Source organism: Sorex fumeus, unplaced genomic scaffold, assembly GCF_029834395.1.
Source record: "Sorex fumeus unplaced genomic scaffold, SorFum_2.1 ptg000002l, whole genome shotgun sequence".
Classification (NCBI taxonomy): Eukaryota; Metazoa; Chordata; class Mammalia; order Eulipotyphla; family Soricidae; genus Sorex; species Sorex fumeus.
The window spans coordinates 31,685,812-31,706,391 of record NW_026606059.1 but is presented as its reverse complement, the minus strand read 5'-3'; the positions used below and the strand labels follow the sequence as shown (position 1 = coordinate 31,706,391).

At 37.4% G+C, this 20,580-nt stretch overlaps 1 protein-coding gene across 1 annotated transcript in view; it reads right to left on the bottom strand.

Annotated features, from left to right (window-relative positions):
- ARFGEF1 (ADP ribosylation factor guanine nucleotide exchange factor 1) overlaps positions 1-20,580 on the bottom strand; it is a 132,162-nt gene that overhangs the window by 26,837 nt on the left and 84,745 nt on the right. The window contains exons 22-29 of the mRNA XM_056130521.1: positions 20,099-20,257; positions 14,077-14,227; positions 8,863-8,953; positions 4,069-4,109; positions 3,815-3,984; positions 3,326-3,477; positions 3,023-3,195; positions 525-685 (exon numbers count right to left, since the gene is read on the bottom strand). Of these exons, the coding sequence (XP_055986496.1) occupies positions 525-685; positions 3,023-3,195; positions 3,326-3,477; positions 3,815-3,984; positions 4,069-4,109; positions 8,863-8,953; positions 14,077-14,227; positions 20,099-20,257 (1,098 nt within the window). The remainder of the gene's footprint in view (positions 1-524; positions 686-3,022; positions 3,196-3,325; positions 3,478-3,814; positions 3,985-4,068; positions 4,110-8,862; positions 8,954-14,076; positions 14,228-20,098; positions 20,258-20,580) is intronic.

The window sequence follows — 20,580 nt, the reverse complement described above, 5'->3', positions numbered from 1 at the left end:
GCTCTTAATTAGTACAGAATTATAACACTATCTCATAAAGTCATGAATATTAAACAAGTCAATAAAAGGAAAATACTTAGAAAACACTTGACTATACTTAGCTATTATTTATAACATAATTGTAATAATCAGACTGTAAAGTTTCATATTTATGGAAAAATGTTTTATCTTTGATTTCCAAATAAACTTAAATCACAGAAAATAGTAAAATTTCATTTAAAAAAAGACATGTAGGGACTACAGAAATAGTGTAGGGTATTAAGGCACATGCCTTGTAACTTCAGTTTAGTTCCTAGTACATAATTCCTCAAACCTCACCAGGTGCAGTACAGGAGGCTCCAAGCACCACCAGGTTGCCCCCAGTAATCCCTAGCACTGAAGGGACTGAGTAGTATCATATCCTTGGCGTATTATATTGAAAAGCAGGCCTAAAGTTAACTGGACCAAGAATTGCTGGGTGGAACTCCACTTTGGAGGAACACCTCAACTTTCAACAAAGAAATAAGTAGAAATAGACACTGTACCTGAGGTCTATCAGATACATATTTTGCACAATGGCGAATTAACCGAATTGCTTCCATACTTGTGTCTGGGAAAGCTGCATTGCATGCAAATTCAGACAAACACTTCACTGCATCCTGGAACGAATCAATGGTTGCTGGAAAATGCTTTTCAAATACAAGGGCTGAAAAAGAGAGGAAAACACAGCAAATGAGCTGAAAATTTTTAGTTCTCTCTCTCTCTTTCTCTCCTCCCACCCACCCCACCTAGCATGGCATGTTCTCTAATCAGTGAGCCACATCCCCAGCACAGGGATTATTCTTAACTTTAGCAAAAATACATCAACCTCTAGATTCAATGCATACTTCTTAGTGGTTAAGGGTTTTCATGTTCAACAGACTAGTCTCAACAACTACTGGATCACACTGCACAATGAAGACAATAATATCTACTTTGTTTCTGTTATAAACTCAACACTTAATAAAGTGACTTGCATATAATAAATAGCATATCAACAGTTGATGAATATATAAAACTGCATATAGTTTCTACCTTCATTTCTCTTTTATTTTCTTTTTTCTTTTTTTTTTTTTTTGGCATCACACCCATCAATGTACAGGGGTTACTTCTGGCTCTGCACTCAGGAATCACCCCTGGAGGTGCTCAGGGGACCATATGGGATGCTGGGAATCGAACCTGGGTCGGCAAATGCAAGGCAAATGCCCACCCACTGTGCTATTGCTCCAGTCCCCTCTACCTTAATTTCTCAAAGTAAAAAAAAAAAAAAATGGGAATAATATTCCCATGTTATAAACACAATAATGTAAGTCAAGTGCTTAGCACATTACTCAATTCAAGCATTCAAATGACAAAGACGTTGTCATTATTCCTGATGTTGTTATCTTCAGACCTGACAGGCTTAGCTTACATGCTTAATATTTCATTTCCATTTAAGAGTTAAATTTCTCTTGACTTCTACACCACAGGCTAGTTTGTAGGTGTTGGGGGGGGGGGGCAGGGGGTCCTAAAGAGCACTACAGGAGGTGGCATAGACAAACAATTCAGGAGCAACTGTGATTATGGAACTCGACCCACAGGAGGCGAGGGGTGGGGTCAGAGCACCAATATCAGGTTCCTCCCTCTCTTCCCATGACTCCCACCCACTTCTAAAAGCCACCAGGGTATTTCTGGAGAGAACAGCGCTGTGGGAAGAAAACTGCCCTCTGGAGGTCTGCATCTGGGTTTGGGGGGGCTTTCTGGCTTTTATTTTGACCCCTATCCCTCTTAGTTGGGCTGGAAGTGTCCTGGTTTTCTGCACTGAAAAGCCCTACATTCCAAGGAATGTGTCAGTCCTGAGTCCACAGGGACATCCCATCACCTGCTTTTGCCCTCAGCCCCCCTGTAAACCAAAACAACTGTGAACCCTCTATGTGCTATCCCGGGAGCAAACGCCACGAACACAGTGCCCCTGGGACATCAGGCTACTGACTGTAATTAGGACACTTTTATACTTGAGTTTCTACTGAGAGGAAATGTGTCATCCTTTCTTTGTAGAAAAAAATAAACAAGATTTTCCCTTTTTTTTTTTGAAAAAAGGAGGCTGTGTTGTATAAAGGTCAAATACAAAGACTTTTCCTTACATTGGAGTTGAAGCCCCACTCCATTAACTGCTAGTTTTGTACCCATAAGCGACTATTTAAGCCTCACTGGACCTGAGATTCTTAGTCTTTACAGAAGAAAGTGTTAAGACGACAGGATAAAGAAAGTATGGTACATATATACACAACAGAATACTAATTGGTCATAAGAAAAGATGAAATCATACAATTTGCTGCTAAATTGATGGATCTGGAAAGTATCATGTTGAGTGAGATCACTCAGAGGGAGAGGCAGAGACTCAGGATAATCTCTCATATGTGGGATACAACAATAATTTGTAAGGAAATAACAAGTAAGCAGAGGCAATCGAAACAAAGAGCAGGAGAATTCATCTTCAGTAAGAAGCTTACCACTGGGACAAAGGTAGGCATGGGGATAAGTGAGGGAAAGGAACACTAGGACAATGGTGGAGGGGAAATGGGCCTACCACAGAGGTAGGCTGGGGCCCAGGAGGGAAACTGGAGACACTGGAAGAGATTGATATTTAAACATTATATGCCTGAAACTTAATCATAAATATCTTTATAATATACCTTGTAATTCACAGTGATTCAATTAAAAAGTCAAAAAAAAAAAAGCATGGGCTAATAAAGATAATTATTGCAGTTGCTATGAAGATTGCAGAAAATACATGGAAATGCTTGTAGTACTGTTCTTAAATTGTCAACAAATGTTAATTATAAATGTTAACTATAAATGTTAAATAATGTTAACTATAAATGTTAAATAATAACACCATTATTTACTCTGGCCATATGGGCAAAATTTAATAAACTCAAAGCCTATAAGAGAGCTTAAAATCTTATACTTTTATCACTCGTTTAATTTTGCTTTGATTTAACAAGACTAATAGAATACTCACTGACAATGTGCCCTGTTGTTTGGAATGCAAGTTCTACTATGCTTTCATCTTGGTCAGATGCGGCTAGGTGAAACACTGAGAAAATGTTCTTCCATCCAGACCGAATATTTGCAGCTTGAGAATTAACCATCTGTGCTATACATCTTACAACCATATCTCGAATTGTTGGAGACCTAAAACATCAACATAGTTGCTTGAAGAGTCTACAGAAGTAATGCATCCAATTTCCCACTTTCTTTTTACTCTGTTATGGAAACAAGGTTTTTTTTTTTCTCCTATTAAGCAACACAACAAATAAAATACCTGTTCCGTTTCATTATATGTTCAAAAGGTCTTAAGAAATCCTTCTGGAATCTGAAATTAGCAAGTTCCCCTTTCTCTAAGAACTTCATTGACAATTGCCTCAAGGAGTCTACTGCAAAAATAGCTACATCTTCATTAGGATTACAGCCAACCTGTAAGGACAACAGCAATACAGGGTGTTAATGTCAGCAGTGAAAAAATCTAAAATTATTTATTTTTGTTTTAGAAAAAGTATATTAACTAAAGTATAGATAGGTATATCCTAAGATTCTGCAATAAAAAGTACTAGGTTTGCTATTATTTCTCCAAAAGATAAACATTGCTTAATTAAATTCTTAAAATTAGAGCAATCAAAAAGAAAAACAGGATCCAAAGGTTTCCGTAAATATAAAAACAATAAAACTGCCTGAAAGGGGAAAGGTTTCAGATTATGAAATTTTATTTTTTAATTTTTATGATGAAATTTTAAATAATTATATAATCAAATACCTTATTAAAATGATCTCCAATAACTTCCCAAATTCGAGACCATTGCAATCTTATTCTTCCCATGTTGTAATACGATATTTCTACTATTTTTTGCAGACTAAACATTCTTGGATGTGTGGTAGAAAGCAATTCATCCATAGACACAGCACAGAGCCAACGAACAAAATCCACTAGAATATAAACATAATATATTTTTGTTTAATTTTTAAGTCCTGCAGTCAAATGGTAGTTTTAAGTATAATAAACATACATACCAATAGCATTTCCATCTAATCTTGTAGATCCTGTAAATATTCTAAAAAAAAAGAAAAAAATCAAAAACGCATCTCACTTCTGTTATATCAATTCAAAATTTTCAAATCTTGTAAATCTTGCACATATTCTAAAGATAAGCCAACTTTAAAATGTATAAAATCTCACTTCTGTTATATAAATTAAAGTCTTGTGGACTTTGTAGATACTCTAAAAGAAAATAAATCAGAAAACATATAAAATCACACTTCTGTTACATCAGTTCAAAAGTGGTCTAACTAGAGCCCATACTTTCCATGCAGGATGCTTGGGTTTGATTCATCAGCACCGCATAATCTCTTGATTACAGCATGTACTGACACATCTTAAGGCAGCAAAAACATAAGATAATCAAAGGTGAATTTTTTCCCCTCCTTTTTTAAAAGAAAGAGGCCACATCTGGCAGTGCTCAGCCCACACCTATTTGTATCCAGTGACTACCAGGATCACACCTAATGGTATATGTGTGAAGGTCGGATGCAGTGGGGTGAGGGGCATGTGGTGCTGGAAACTGAACTCAGGGGCTTGAAGTAGGCATGTGCTCTGTCATTTAACTATCTTTCTAGCTTCTAAAGGGGGGGGAGGAGTGGGGAGGAGCTAATCTGGCAGTGCTCACTCCTGGGTTTGTGCTCAGAAATCACCCTTAGTGGGGCAAGAGGGACCATATGGAGTGGCAGGGACTGAAACTAAGATAGTTGCATGCAAAGCAAGTGCACTACCCCATGCACTATTTTTCCAGTCTCCAAAGGAGTATTTTTTTTCCATATAATTAATAAGTATTGTTTGGATCCATCCTCAAGGGTGGATACTACTATCCTCATTTATATGTGGTAGATACTAGATTGAAGATATAATGTCATTATATTAGCAGATTTACAAGCACTAGAACGGTAATTTATGAGACTCTAAGAATAGTATTAAATGCATGTGCTCCAGCTCTTCATATTATTAAACTGTACAATTCTATTTTTACAAAAATGTATATTATATTAAAAACTCATTTACATTGAATTGCAGATGATTGCAAAGAACTTTGCAGACCGCTTCAAACATTAATGAAAGTGATTAAATCACTTTTCTTAGGACATTTAAATATTTTAGACTTAAGCTATGCAATCCAGCTTTTCTAAATTTTTTTCACTGAGCTTTTACCATAATTCAAAGTATCATAAAAATTTCAACATTATTATCTTGGTCTCTTTTTTAAGCCTTCATTTCTTATCTATATTCATAGTAATCAGCTTGATATAACTTAAAAGAATGAAATTTATAGTTTTTATACTGTATACTTTAGAATTTGGATGATAGGAAAATTTAAAGACAGGAGCAGATTAAACTCAGAAATAGCAATCTGGTAACAGTTAAGAGTTATTAATTACAAGGGTTAAATACATTATCTATTCATTTAATATCACCAGTACCCTGTTAAATATGAAATATTTGTCTTATTTATTTAGACTTACCCCATGGCACTAGAGACTATGGGGGTTACACCTGGTAATGCTGGAGAATACAGTGGTGCTTAAATTTGGGACTTTATGCATGTCAGGCATGCACTCTAATCCTTGAGGATCTCAGCCTAAATATGAACTATTTTATATGAACTACTAATTTTATAAACTGACAAAAGTATTTACTAATTTCCTCAGAGTCATAGAACCAACAGTGTAATTGTCAATTTTGAACTACGACAGGTTGGTCCAGATCTACACTCTTAATCATTTGCTACTCTGCTTTGCATTAACCTTAGTAAGACATAATATGAATGTTTAAATATGTTCTAGTTTTCTTCTATTATAAGAATCTGTCTGTTCTGATATATCTTGATCTTTTAAACTCCAGTGCCTTTGACTATCTCTAAGTCCTGGCAATCAGTAACAAAAACTAGACAAGAAAGAAAGTTAAAAAGCAAACAACGTAACTCAGAAGTTGAACTACTGCTAAAGCAGCAATGGAGAACCTCATTTCTACCAAGGACAATTAGGGTATTTAGAACATGTTTCAGAGGCCACACACTACAGGCAAATGGGCGATCAATGAGAAGTACATGTTTATCCTGTCACGTGCCAGGTTTCGCGCCACACCAATAGTACTCAGTGGCTATTCCCAACTTAGAGCTTAAGAGTTGTCCTGATGGTGCTTAGGGGACTTCCAGGGGATTAAGACTGAGATGCTCTCCCTGTGTTTTCCAGGTATCCTGGCAGTCACACCCTTGAACTGCCTCTGGTGCCATATAAGCTTATTAACGGTCATGCTCCAGAGACACACAAATAAATCTCTTGGAAGAGAGCAATACGAATAATTTGCCACAGAGATACCTCTGGATCCCAAAGTCACACAGTTAAAATTAATTAACCTAGGCTGTATCACTGTATTTAAATTTTTAGAATTCCTAGAGTCACATCTCAGTCTACACCACTAATATACCAAGACAAGACAAGGAGTTAATGGCTCCAGGCTCCACTTTCCTCTAAGGAAACTTTTTGGATCATTTTTAGCAGATTATTTTCATAACAAGCAATACAAAATAAACTATTCAGGTCCTGCATTGGGGATGGGGTAGAAACATTCAAAATATGATGGTGTGCAGGTAGTAATGGTGTGGAATTGTTGGAATATTGAATGTAATAAATTACTGTGAACAACTTATAAAAATAAAATTAAGAAAAAACTCAAAAAATGAGATGCCTGTGAGATAGTAAAAAAGGGTAAGGTGCTTGCTTTGCAGGAGGCTGACCAAGGGCTCAATCCCCAGCATCCCAGATAGTCTCCTGAGCACCACTAAGAGTGATTCCTTGAGTGCAGAGTCTGGAATTACTCCCTGCGTACTGCCAGATGTAGCCCCCAAACAAACAAAAAAAGCCAAAAGACAAGACCCCGAGAAACCTAAAAAGGGAAACAAAACTAAGATGCCTACATGAAAATCATGTGCTTCAGGCCTTTAAGCAAAATCATCCTTCATCCTTGTCCTATATTCTTAAATCCTATGGTATTAAGATTCTCAATGCAAAAATAGAAATGATTAAAAAAAATTGATCACCTTTAAGTTTAATGGAATCATTATGTTCAATTGATTGAAATAAAAAGTATAAAGAATTATGAAAACTTTTTCAACAAGGTTTCACTTTGAGTTCCTATCCTTCCCATACAGATTATTTGAAAGATATTCCTACTGATAGGCAAACAACTTTGGTTTTGCTGGACAATTACAGAACGTTTCAGGAAGATGCTTGACAATGTTCTGAACACTGTCTGACCAGTAAGGTTATCTCACTGAATTAGGTAAAAAATAAGACTATTACATTATCAAAATAAACTCATTCTGAAAAAAATTTAGGAGAATTTAATGAGAAAACATACCACACAAGAATTGCATAATTTAATGAATCAAAGATGTGGCATTTAATGCTTTGACTATAAGTTAAAATTTATTTTGAGTTTTTTCCCCTTAGTAGAGAAAGAAGGAAACTGTCACAAAGGCAGGAGGGTGGTGGTGAGTGGGAGTGGTGGGAGAGATACTGGGGACATTGGTGGCAAACAATGTACACTAGTAGAGGGATGGGTGTTTGATCATTTTTCTGACTGAAACTCAATCATGAAGTTTTGTAACTGTATCTCACAGTAATCCAATAAAAAATATTAAAAAAGATAAAAATATTTTTTTCTTACGGTATCCTGATTTACAAAATTATTCATAGTGGAGTTTCAGGCATACAATGCTGCAACAGCAATCCCATCAGCAATTTCAACTTTCCTCCATCACTGTCTCTAGTCTTCTTCACACACCCAAACCTGTCTCTAAGTTTGGGTGTTTAAGTTTGTATCTCATACTTCCTTTTGTTGGTTCTTTAAATCAGATATAAGGACATACTATACTCTACATCACAAATGCATCTGAGGCTCCAACCCCTGACATATAACCTTTGCCTCTTCTTACTATTCCCATTCCTTCTTCCCCTTCATTTCCTTCCTTCCCTATCTTTCTCAGTTCTACAATCTAGAGTCCTGGGTAATCTATTAGGAATATGGCGATAGTGCAGCGGTAGGGCATTTGCCTTGCGTGCAGCCAGCCCGACAGAGCCGGGTTCAATTCCTCCGCCCCTCTCGGAGAGCCGGCAAGCTACCGAGAGTATCTCGCCCACATGGCAAAGCCTGGCAAGCTACCTGTGACGTATTTGGTATGTCAAACACAGTAAAAACAATTTTCACAATGGGAATGTTACTGGGCCCGCGTGAGTTTGGGGATTGAGAGAGAGAGAGAGGAGAGAGAGAGGAGAGAGAGAAGGAGGTGGGGGGGGGGGGGAGAGAGAGAGAGAGAGAGAGAGAGAGAGAGAGAGAGAGAGAGAGAGAGAGAGAGAGAGAGAACACATCAGGTAAGGTGCTTCCCTTGCACATGTACTCCCCAGGTTTGATCCCCAGCACCCCATATGCTATCTGGAGTCCACCAAGAGTGAGTTCTGAGTACAGTCAGGAGTAAGCCCTAAGCACAGTCATGCCTGGCACTTTCTTATCAAGTTTACCGTTTTCTTGTTATAGAACTATTAATACCTCTTATAGCAACTTTTCATACTCTATCTCCTTCCTGTACTCTAAAATCTAAAAAAGTAAAATAGAACTCCATCATTTAAATCACAATACAATCTTACACTGAAGTCATTTTGGTAGCAATTAACATTTTTTATAATTGAACAAAACATCTAAATGCTAAAGAATTAAAACAGTATGAATCTGTAAATGGAATGAAATGAATACCTTACCTATCTACAGCAACAACAACACTCTGAGAACTGGTTTCTCCAATGGACTCTTGAATACTTGCTATCTGCTTCCAGTCCACATTTCCTCCAACTATCACAGATAAGAGTCATTTCAGTTTGAAAATAGTTCATTAGAGCATACACTTAACAGCTATAAATTACATTTCTGAAATCAACTATATTTTCCTTAAAAAAGAATGCTTTGTGTAAATAATTCTTTTGGTATGAGTGACATTCATCAAGATCAAACGTGCTTTAATAAGTTCTGATGAGATGTTATATAGACATGTTCTAAACATTCAAATTGTATTTGCAATGATTGTACAAATTAGGGGCACTTAGATTTTAAATCACAAAATTATAGACATTACTGATTCCGATTCCATTGCTGTCATTTAGGAAAATCCCAATCTCATTTAATTATATCTCAACCTGTTATTTAATCTGTTGCTGTTTATAAGAAGGCTTACTGGAAATTCTTACTCAAGTTCTAGTGCTGATATCCTTTTATTCAAATAATCTTTTCTCTTAACTCTGATTCCAAGCCAGAGAGATTACAAAAGAGTAAGGCACTTGTCTTTTATGTGGCTGATGTAAAGTGACCCAGGATCACAGAGCAAGCAGTAGCCCCTGGGCAACACAAAGTGTGACCCCCAAATCCCCCAAACAAAACTGCTTCTACGCCAAGTTACTTAAACATTAATTTTAAATTATTTAAAATAAAAATAAAGGGGCTGGAGTGATAGTACAGCGGGTAGGGCATTTGCCTTGCACGCAGCCAACCGGGTTCTATTCCCAGCATCCCGTATGGTCCCCTGAGTGCAAAGCCAGGAGTAACCCCTGTTCATTGCCAGGTGTGACCTAAAAAGAAAAAAAAAAAAGGAAAGGAAAAAAATAAAAACAAATAAAAATAAAAAACCAAAATGATTCCATATGTTTAACTGTCACTGTCCTCCCATTGTTCATCGGTTTGCTCGAGCGGGTCCAGTAACATTGTGAGACTTGTTACTGTGTTTCGCATATTGAATATGTCACGGGTAGCTTGCCAGGCTTTGCCATGCAGGCAAGATATTCTCAGTAGCTTGCCGGGCTCTCAGACAGGGGTGGAGGAATCGAACACAGCCGCGTGCAAGACAAATGCCCTACCTGCTGTACTCTCACTCTAGCCCAAATGTTCAACAACAGAATGAATTCCTGGTTTTCAAACCCATTATCTTAAAATAATCTTTTGTAGTTTTCCTTTCCTCTAATAGGCATCAAATACTTTTGTGCCAGCCAATTATGCTGTGGAGAAGGAAGCCTTGTGCTATTCTTGGCAATACTTGGACTACCAAGACCAACCTAGCAAAGAAATCGTGTGGATGAGGTTAAAACCCATGATAAAGGCTTCACACATGCAAGGCATTCTCTACCACTGGAACGATATCCATGGCTTCATTTCCTTGAAATTTACATAATATTTTTAAAAGCCTTATACATGAACCCAAAGAAAAAAATACTATTTTCCTCCAGAGTATTTATATTTGTAGTATTACATAGTATAGTTCTATAAATACCTTCTTCAAAGTATTTACATAAATAAGTGCTACCAATTAAAACATTTCCTAACAATTTCATATGACTTAAGTGCTTTAATGTGGTCTTCTAAACCAGATCAAATGTTCACAAAATTGGGGCTGGAGTGATAGTGCAGCAAGTAGGGCATTTGCCTTCACGCGGCCGACCTGGGTTGGGTTCCCAGCAACCCATATGGTCCCGGGAGCACCGCCAAGAGTAATTCCTGAGTGCATGAGCCAGGAGTAACCCCTGTGCATCACCGGGTGTGACCTCTCAAAAAAGAAAAAAATGTTCTCAAAATTAAGGAACTCAGTAATTAGTATTCTTGGACTTCCCTACCTGACTCTATAATCCAAAGCAGTTACTCAACAGTTTCTTTTGTGAACTCAACTGAACACACATTCAATAAATGCTTTAGGAATTCGAAAGAAAGATGATGCCATTTAAACCAGGTGAACCTAAACTCTATTTGAAAAAATGAATGAGAAAAAGATTTGATCCTATCCTTGGAGAATTAATAATTCATAAACTTACAACCAATTTCAGTACAAAGTACTGAATTACTTCATGTCTGAAATGAGTTAAACATTTTGCTAAACAACTAATCTTGAAAGGTGGAAAAGAGAATGAGGCTGTTAGCTTGTGAAAAAGTATCACGTGGTAAAATATTAATTCAAACTGAACCCAGAATCATGAGGATATGGGAAAGAAGACAGGAAGTAAAGCAATTCAGATAGAAGAAACACACACATATGTATATACATAAAGCATAGATATATGTATATTAAATAAATACATACAAGTCTTAGTATCATAGTATAATAAATTTGGAAGTGGCCATAACAGAGGATTTGACAGGTGGTAAGGAAGAAAGGAATGAACAGTAGGAGACAAAGCTAGAAGATCAGAAATAAAATGTAGAAAATCTTGGATCTATTGATTAAAATACTACTTTTGGAAACATGTAACTGTTAGAACTTTTTGAATTTGACATGATCCAATTTATTTTCTAAAAAACTATTCTGTCAATATCTGAGGAACTTGAAAAGAGAGATTAAACTGATTTTATGTATATAACACAAGAAAATAAGGGTGAAATCCTGGAATAACAGGGAATAATGTCAAGCAATACTTTTAAGTGTTTTACATATTACATTTTAATGAAGTTTCATTAAAAATATGTAAGTAAAACATACCAAACACCATATATTTTCCAATCAGTATCAACTGAATGATCTTTCTACAGAGCTTTCCATATTCTTACAAAATGTAAAACTATCAACAATTTACATATAGAGAGGAATTAAAAGAATGTAGAAAATACCTAATAATCCAAGAATCTATTTCACAAATATACAAAATCTTTTGAAATCATGACAGCCTAACACTATTGACTAATAACTGCAGTTCTAATAAATAACTCATCATAAGTATTTAGTGTAAGAATAAAGATGCATAAGCTATGAGTATTAAATTTTATAAAACCAAGTCTTCAAATTTTAAATGTCTGTACCTCAAAAGAATAGAGTATAATTTAAATCTAACTAACAACTATGTATGTCATGTATTCTCAGAAATCTTTAGCTTATTTCCAAGAAGGTAAATGTATAGACTTTTATTGTAGTAATCAGAAACTGAATCTAATAATTGGTTACATGGACTTCCCTTAACACAGGAGGACAAAAGTACAGACTAAACTAAATGCACCCCATAGTCTTCCACCTTCAATTATTACCTTAAAATTCTGACAATATCCTGCTGATAGACAACAGGGCACAGATGAAAAGGAGAGCACATATGAAAAGGAGGGCATACTTTGTCACTAGGTTAGTCAGTTACCTATGACATGGTTTGAAGGAAGGGCACTGCCCCACAAAAAGGCCAAATTAACAGACTGGTTCCCTCTAGGATATAGACTCAAATCAGATGAGAAGACAATGGAATACACCGAAAAAGAAGTCCATAAGATGAGGGATTGCTTAAAGAAAGATTAAAAGAAAAATGAAAGAGAATGGCTCATCACTTGAGTTATTTAAAAGCATGTATTTTTTTACTTCTAGGTCTAAAATGTGTGTATTTTCATGAAAATTCCCTTTTCATGAGAAGGCAAATCATCTCATAGCCTTGCAACCTATGAAGTAGAATAGCACAGTAATGAAATTAATTTTACTTACTTTCAAGTACACTAATTAAATATAATATATAAGCATTTGTTTTTCTATTTACTTCTACCTTGTTTTGGGGTGTCAGAACTTGAACCCAAGGTCTAACATACACATGTGCTCTACTGCTGAGCCACTTCTCTGGCCTTGTCTACAGTTTTCAGAGGATAAAACCTTCTGTTTTATTTTTAGTCTAATCTACTTGTATTACTAGAGTAATTGCTAAAAATAAGACTTGCCAATTTACATGTCATTAATTTTGCTTTCCTACACTCCTGACCCTTTAAAAATAAAGGAGGAAAAAAGCTGTGATTGAATAAATTGATGTACATTCATTTCACTTGCCTGTAAATATTTTTCAACTGTATCCCTTGCTACTATATGAAGTAATTATTGTTCTAATGTTCCGAGTCAGATTTCCAGGTTACATAAGTCACCATGCAGGTGCTCAGGCACTTGTAAATCCTGCTTCTGGTTCACCAAGTTATTAGGTCCACACCTGCACCTCACAGAATCAAAGCATCTAAGATAAAAGTGAGGTATAGATTACACTGCTGGCTTCAACAGTTGGATTCTCACTGGGAATTAACTGCCCAGTCCAACTTCCAGTCTCACATGTTCCTGGTCTTTACATATTTCCCTATTCACTGGTTTCAAGCTTGAAATGCCTTGCTGTATCTCCTATGTATTTTTACTGCAAGCAACAACAGAGAAATTGCTTAAAGATAGAAAAGATAGAAAATGTCCAGAAACTAAATGGTTTAGAGTACAAAGTATTAACAGATAAATATTTCAAAGTCTTTGGTACCTTTAAGTCATGTCTCTAGATTTTTTAGTTGGAAGAGTGGTGGGGAGAATGACAGAGAATCCAAAAACCAATAATATAGTAGTTCCTATACTAAATCCATTTACATATATACAAACATGTATGTACTTATATTTAATCTTCAAACTCAGTAAGTATTAGCTTTTTAACTTGAAAAAGAGAAAACTGGAGGTCAAGAATTAAAGTAACTTCACATAGTAAAGCAGAAATGCAGAAGAATTGAAAACTGAAGTATAGTCTTCAAACTTCATTTCTTCGTCCCTGTCTTTGGCTCTTCTGTATTCATTTTTGCTTCTGTATTCATTTTTCTTGAATTAAATCTATAAGTTTCTGGCCATATATGGGAACCAGGCTAAAGTTTCCTCACTAGCCTAAGAGTTTTCATAGAGACTTTAAAAATTTTAGCGTGAATTCTTTCTCCAGTTGGCCTATTTATCTCTTATTTCACTTAATTATCTGCTTTTTCTTCTACCTCAAACTAGATTAAAATGAGGGTCATTTAATGTTGCAAAAAATACTTAGATTCTTGTACAGACATCTTGCTTTTCTCATAAGGTTAGCCAAAGAGCCCCTTATCATATCCCTCTCTATCTCAATGCAACAATAAAATTATGCAAATTAGCCAGTTAAGAAACAAATTTTCATCCCTTGTAAAAAAAAACTTCTCACCCAGCCCCAGGCCCACAAATTCATCAGGAGCCTGATCTTTTGTTCCAGTAAGAGATCCTTCTCTCCCTCGGACTGTTCCAGAAATGTATCGAGGCTTCACTCCAGTTCCTATAAGTTGTGCAAGCTCCAACTGACTGATGCACTTCAGAATCTTAAAGAAAAAAGTATTTTAAATTCCATGTTAATATGCTTGCAAATATCAAATGCACCAGTACATCAAATGACTCATACATCTTGACCAAGTAGGATTTACCTCCAGGATGCAAGGATAGTTCAATAATATAAATCAATAAATACACCACAATCAGCAAAAAGAAAGATAAAAATACATAATCATGTCAATAGATGCTGAAAAGGCAAAAGACAAGGTTTAAGATCCATTTATGAGAAGAAATCTGGAAAAAAATGAGAATAAAAGGATACATCAACATACTAAAGGCCATGTATACAGAAAACATCCTACTCGATTAAAAAAAAAGGAATAACCAGTCATCTGTTCTTGGGCATTCAGGTTTCTTCCAGTTTCTGGCTATTGTAAAGAGGGCTGCAATGAACAAACAAGTGCAGATGTCACTTCGACTATACATTTTTGCCTCTCTGGGATATATTCCCAGGAGTGGTATTGCTGGGTCAAATGGGAGCTCAATTTCTAATTTTTTGAGAATCGTCCATACTGTTTTCCAGAAGGGCTGAACCAGTGGACATTCCCACCAACAGTGAAGGAGTGTCCCTTTCTCGCCACATCCACGCCAGCATCGGTTGCTTTTGTTCTTTTGAATGTGGGCCAGTCTCTGAGAACAGATGACTGGTTAAAGAAACTTTGGTACATCTACACAATGGAGTACTATGTAGCTCTTAGAAAAGATGAAGTCATGAAATTTACATACAAGTGGTACAATATGGAAAGTATCATGCTAAGCGAAATGAGTCAGAAAGAGAGGGATAGACATAGAAAGATTGCATTCATCTGGGGGATATAAAGTAACAAAGTATGAGATTAATACCCAAGAATAGCTGAGATCAGCACCAGGAGGATTACTCCATAACTTAGAGGCCAGCCGGGTATCCTAGAGGAAAGGGCTATTCAGATAGAGAAGGGAGCACCAAATAAAGGATGTTTGGAGGATCCTCCCAGGAGGGGAGATGCATGTCGAAAGTAGACTATGGACTGAACATGTTTGCCACTCAATGCCTCTTTTGCAGACCACAACACCCAAAAGGAGAGAGAGAACACAGGGGATTGCCCTGCCACAGAGACGGGGGGATGGGGAGATGGGGGTGGGAGGGATATTATCCATGGTGGTGGAAAATGGGCACTGGTGGAGGGATGGGTATCTGATCATTGTATAATTGAAACCAAAGCACAAAAAATTGTAAATCTACAACTTTAAAAAAAATAAAATAAAATAAAGGGGAAAAAAAAAAAAAAAAAAAAAAAAAAAAAGGAATAGAGGGGCGAGAAATGGGAGGGATACTGGGAACACTGGTGGTGGAGAACGGGCACTGGTGGAAGGATGGGCACTCGATCCCTGTGTGACTGAAATGTAAGCAAGAAAGTCTGTAACTGTACCTCACGGTGATTCATTAAAAAAAAATTAGAGAAGTATCATATTCCCACTACAATCAAAATAAAGTCATGCACTCAGATAAATGGAGCAGAATTGGAATCTCAGCAATAAATCCTCTCATGTACCAAGAGAGTTAATAGATACAACAAAGTAGCCATAAGAGTAGAGCGGAAGGAAAAAATCTCTTAGACTATCAGTGCTGGAGCAACTGGATAGCCACATACAGAAGAATGAAACTGAACAGTATCACACAATGTCCAGAAGCTAACTCTTAAAAAAAAATGAATTAAGGATATTAGATATTAGGTCTGAATGTACATAAACTAGACTGGCGAACAGTCAAAATATACATGATATTGGTGTCTTCAACATCTCAATTATGCCGACAAAACAAACAAAAAAAGCAAAAATAAATAGAATTACATTCAACTAAATAGCTTTGATACAGACTCAGCAGTGAATCCTGGAAGACAGCAGCTCACTGGAGATCTCTCCGGACCTCATGCCAAGCTGATTTCACTGGGGCTCCAGGTGCTCCAGCTCTGCCCACTCCAGATGAGTTCCCAGAGGCCACAAACTTGCAGAAGAAAATCCCAGGTACATGGGAACAGGCTCTGAAGACGCCAGGCCACATACTGACAGGGACGGTTCGAACCTTCCTGTCTTTCTAGCCCTTTGGGGTCCTGGTTGTCACGCCCGTGAACTGCCTCCCAGCCATATTTAAGTGTGTCACCGGCCTTGATCCAGAGATTCACAAATTAATCTCAAAATGGATTAGCTCCCTGCAGAGATGTCTCTGGACCTCAATCATTTACATAGCACAGTGGTTAGGGCATTTGCCTTGCATGTGGCTGACATGGCCGACCCGGTTTTGATTTTTCCGCCCCTCTCAGAGAGCCCGGCAAATTATCGAGAGTATCTTGCTTGCATGGCAAAGCCTGGCAAGCTCCCCATGACGTATTCAATATGCCAAAAAAAAAAAATCAGTAACAACAACTCTCACAATTTGTTGTGAGACGTTACTGGTGCCCGCTCGAGTGAATCGATGAACAACGGGAGGACAGTGCTACAGGGCAGTGCTATTTAGAATTCCCGGAGCACATGGCAAAAGCAGCTGCGCGACCTCTCATAATATTTATAATAAGCAGTAGAAAATAAATTATCTAGAATCTGCCTGTGGCAGGCAGGCTTGAACGGTGGTGGGAAAATTCAAAATAATGGTAGTGGGAAAGTTTAATGGTGGTGGGAAGGTGTAATGGTGGTGGCATTAGTATTGAAATATTGAATGTAATCAATTAATGTGAATGACTCAAAAACTAGCACTAAGACAAAGATATCCCTACTCAACTGGAAAACACATATACATTGTACATCTGACAAAAGGGCTAATATTCACATTAAAGAATTACAATCTCATCAAATACCACCACCAAAAACTGGGAGAAGAGACAAACATTCTCCAAAAAAGAATGACCAGCAGGAACATGAAAAAAGTGTTGATCATCACTTATCAGGGAAATGCCAATCAAAACGACAATGAGGTACCACAATCACACCATTACAAATGACCTATATTTAAGAACATCAGAAATAACATGTACTGTAAGGGCGAAACTGAGGTCATGACAGGTGGCAGAGAGTTCCTGAATTGAAACAGTCTCAGTTTCCCAGCAATGAAACAATGTGTAACTAGCCAACCTGAACCCACCTGGGAAAGTTCCCGGGATCAGCAAGTGGGCTCATTCAATCACAAAGCCCCAGAAACTGTCTTTTGTTAACCTTAAAAGAATGAATAGCTTATGTAAACATAAACTGTTACTGGAAATTACTGTTTAACTACTGCCTGACTACTATTACCCCAGACACTTTGCAAAACCCCTTTGTTTGGTAACTAAGATTTTTTTCTGAAACAAGACACATACCACTTATGTAATCAACCCCTACATAAACTGTTTGCACTTGAAAGTTGGGATCACTATCAAGAGACCACTCTATGGGTAAGATAGCTGACCCCAGTTATCTGGAATAAAACTCCTTTCGCCTTTGCATTGTCTTATGTGTGCCTCTGTTCGTCTCTTCACTCAAGAATCCATAATCCCGGGTTTAACAGTACTAGCAGGGATGTGGAGAAAAAGGTACCTCATTCACTATTGTTGGGAACGTAAACTGCAGCCTCTATAAGAACTGAGAGATTTCTAAAAAGCTAAAAATAGAGGCGGGAGCAACAGTACAGCAAGTGGAAAATTTCCTTGCAAGCAGCTGACTCTGGCCTTCCACACAGACCTCCAAGTAATGCCAGGAGTGATTCCTAAGCGCAAAGCCAATAGTAAGGCCTGAGCACCATTAGGTGTGTCCCCTCCCCCTACCAAATATACAAACATAAACATTAAAAATAGAACCACCATATGATTAAGAAACGCCAATCCTAGGTATTCATCCCCAAGAACACAAAACCACAAAGCTGAGAGGATATTTGTGCACCTAAATTCAGTGTAGCACTATTGATAATAGCTAAGACCCGAAAACAATTCAAGTATCCAATGATAGATGAGTAGATAAATAAGTATATAAACTTATTCAATGGACTACGACTATTCCTTATGAAAAGATGGCCTAACTTTTTGCTACAACACAGATAGAATGGAAGGATATCATGCTGATTGAAATTAGAAGGAAGACAACAAATATCAAATGATTTCCCTTAAATTAAGATTGTATATAAAGAAACAAAGGGAATAGACAATGTCCAATGAAAACCAAGTCTTTTTAAAGCCTAATATCAAACTGAGGTTATTAAAGGGAGTGAGAAATTTAAAGAGCCCTTAAGGACCAGTGGAGGAAGGATACTGATGTACTATGGTGTTGGGTAACATTGCTTTGTCCTTCAAGAAGCTTAGGTTTTATCTGGTTACACCCATTAATCTGGTTACACCCATCAATCTGGTTACACCCACCACAGTGCTCCAGAGGCACTTCCACTTCCATTGTGTTTATATGTAAACATGTAAACAGTCTTCCCTATGCTCTCCTTCCCACCCAGTTAATCAGCTTTCCCCTTAATCAGACTTTGTTAATTTGTAAGATCAGTTTCCCAGAAATCTATGATTTTATATATATGAGTGAAATATTGCCTTTCTCCTCTCCTTATGCCTTATGAATAGTTTACCTTAAAGTAATATCCTTTTTGTATAGATACAGGAAGACCGTTAACATTACTTTGTAACTTAGGATTTGATTGGCTTTGAATATTATTCACTCCCGGGCATCTGCTTTCTCGACTTAAGCCTCAGTTGCCCTTAGTTCCTAACACCCCAAAGCAGGGTCCCGACGAGGGACTGAATGGACCCAGGGCAAGCGGTGAGCTACCCTGGCAGCGAAATGGGCCAGGCCAAAGTGCTAGGATTCTTAACTATAAGTTAAGAGTTTGATCATAGACAAATGCTGTCATGATCCAAAGGTAACGACGAGACTAGGACCCTGCTAGGGGTGGGAAAGACTAACTGGCCTGAGCACCGTAGTCTGAGATCGAGATGGCCCTAGGAGAGCAATTCTATAAATTTAAGATATTTCTTACTGTATCCGTACAAAATGATTTATATTATATTCTTATATGCTTGTCGGACAAGGAGAGGAGAGGCACGCCCATGGGATTATGCTCTAGGGTGGGTCCTCCTGCTGAGGAAGGATCTGTCCTAGGAGCGGTCTTCCCTGAGGCCAAGATTTCTACCCCTGTTGATCTCCACCCCTATTGATTGTGACCACACCTATATGTAATTGTTCCCCCAATTCCTCATGGAGAGAGGATTTAACTGTACTGTAGGAGCGGGCTGGGGGCAGAAGGAAGAAGAGAGGTCAGAGAGGATCAGAAGAGAGAGGAGGATGAAAGGGGATGGAGAAGGAGAATGAAGTAGCTTGGGGGAGGAAGACTGGGAGCAGAGATAGAAGGAGAGGGGGGCAGAGATAGAAGGAGAGACGAGGAGAAACAGAGAGAGACGGGAGCAGAGAGAGAGAAGGAGAGAGGGAACAGAGACAGATGAGAGAATCAGAATAAACTACGACTAATACCTACCAGCCTGGCCCTCGTTCCTTCCTCCGCCTGACCATCGCCATCGACCTCGACCATCGCCATCGACCTCTCCGGGGTGGGAGAAGGGTGAGACTACCGAACGCGGGCGGCGGGAGAGATAGAGACACCGCCGCTGTGGGTGCCATGCCCCCCACTTTGTGTGAGTTTACACACTATGGTAGTGAGCAGTATGATAACACTGTACTCCTTTACGCCCTTAAAAACCTATGTTACTTCTATGTATTAAAAATATATGTATTTTTTTAAAAGGTAAATATGCTTTTCCTGAAGGTACTAAATTTTCTCCCCAAACAATAGTTATGTCGGTGATAGAATATTTAGCACTGTCCATTTTATAAACCAAACCACAAAATTAAAGTGCATATACCTCATGCCATGAATTTCCTAAATAATTTCCATCTGTATGTGCCACTGTAATGAGTGTTTTTATTGTATCAATGTTCTTCTGCTTCATTTCAGTAATACCGGAACTCACTGTAAGTAAGGTGAATCTTGCAAGTGCCTGAACATATGCATCTCTTTCCAGCTACAAAAAAGAGAAAAATACTTAAGTGATCAAAAAACATAAAAAAAGAGATCTTACTGAAAAAAACTCTGCATACACATGTATTAAAGTTTAACTGAAAAAAAAATAATATCTCCTATTATAGTTCTATTTTTTAATTTTTAAGATGATAAAGCAGAAAAGGATGATTTTCTACAATCAAAAACTGATATAAATGTCAAATCAGGATGAAATTTTAGCAATGACAAATGTTTTCATATAGTTTAAAAACATTAATTGGGTACTTATGTTTTAAATATTATGTGGACTAGCAGGAAACTCATCTATACACTGATTTATTTTTA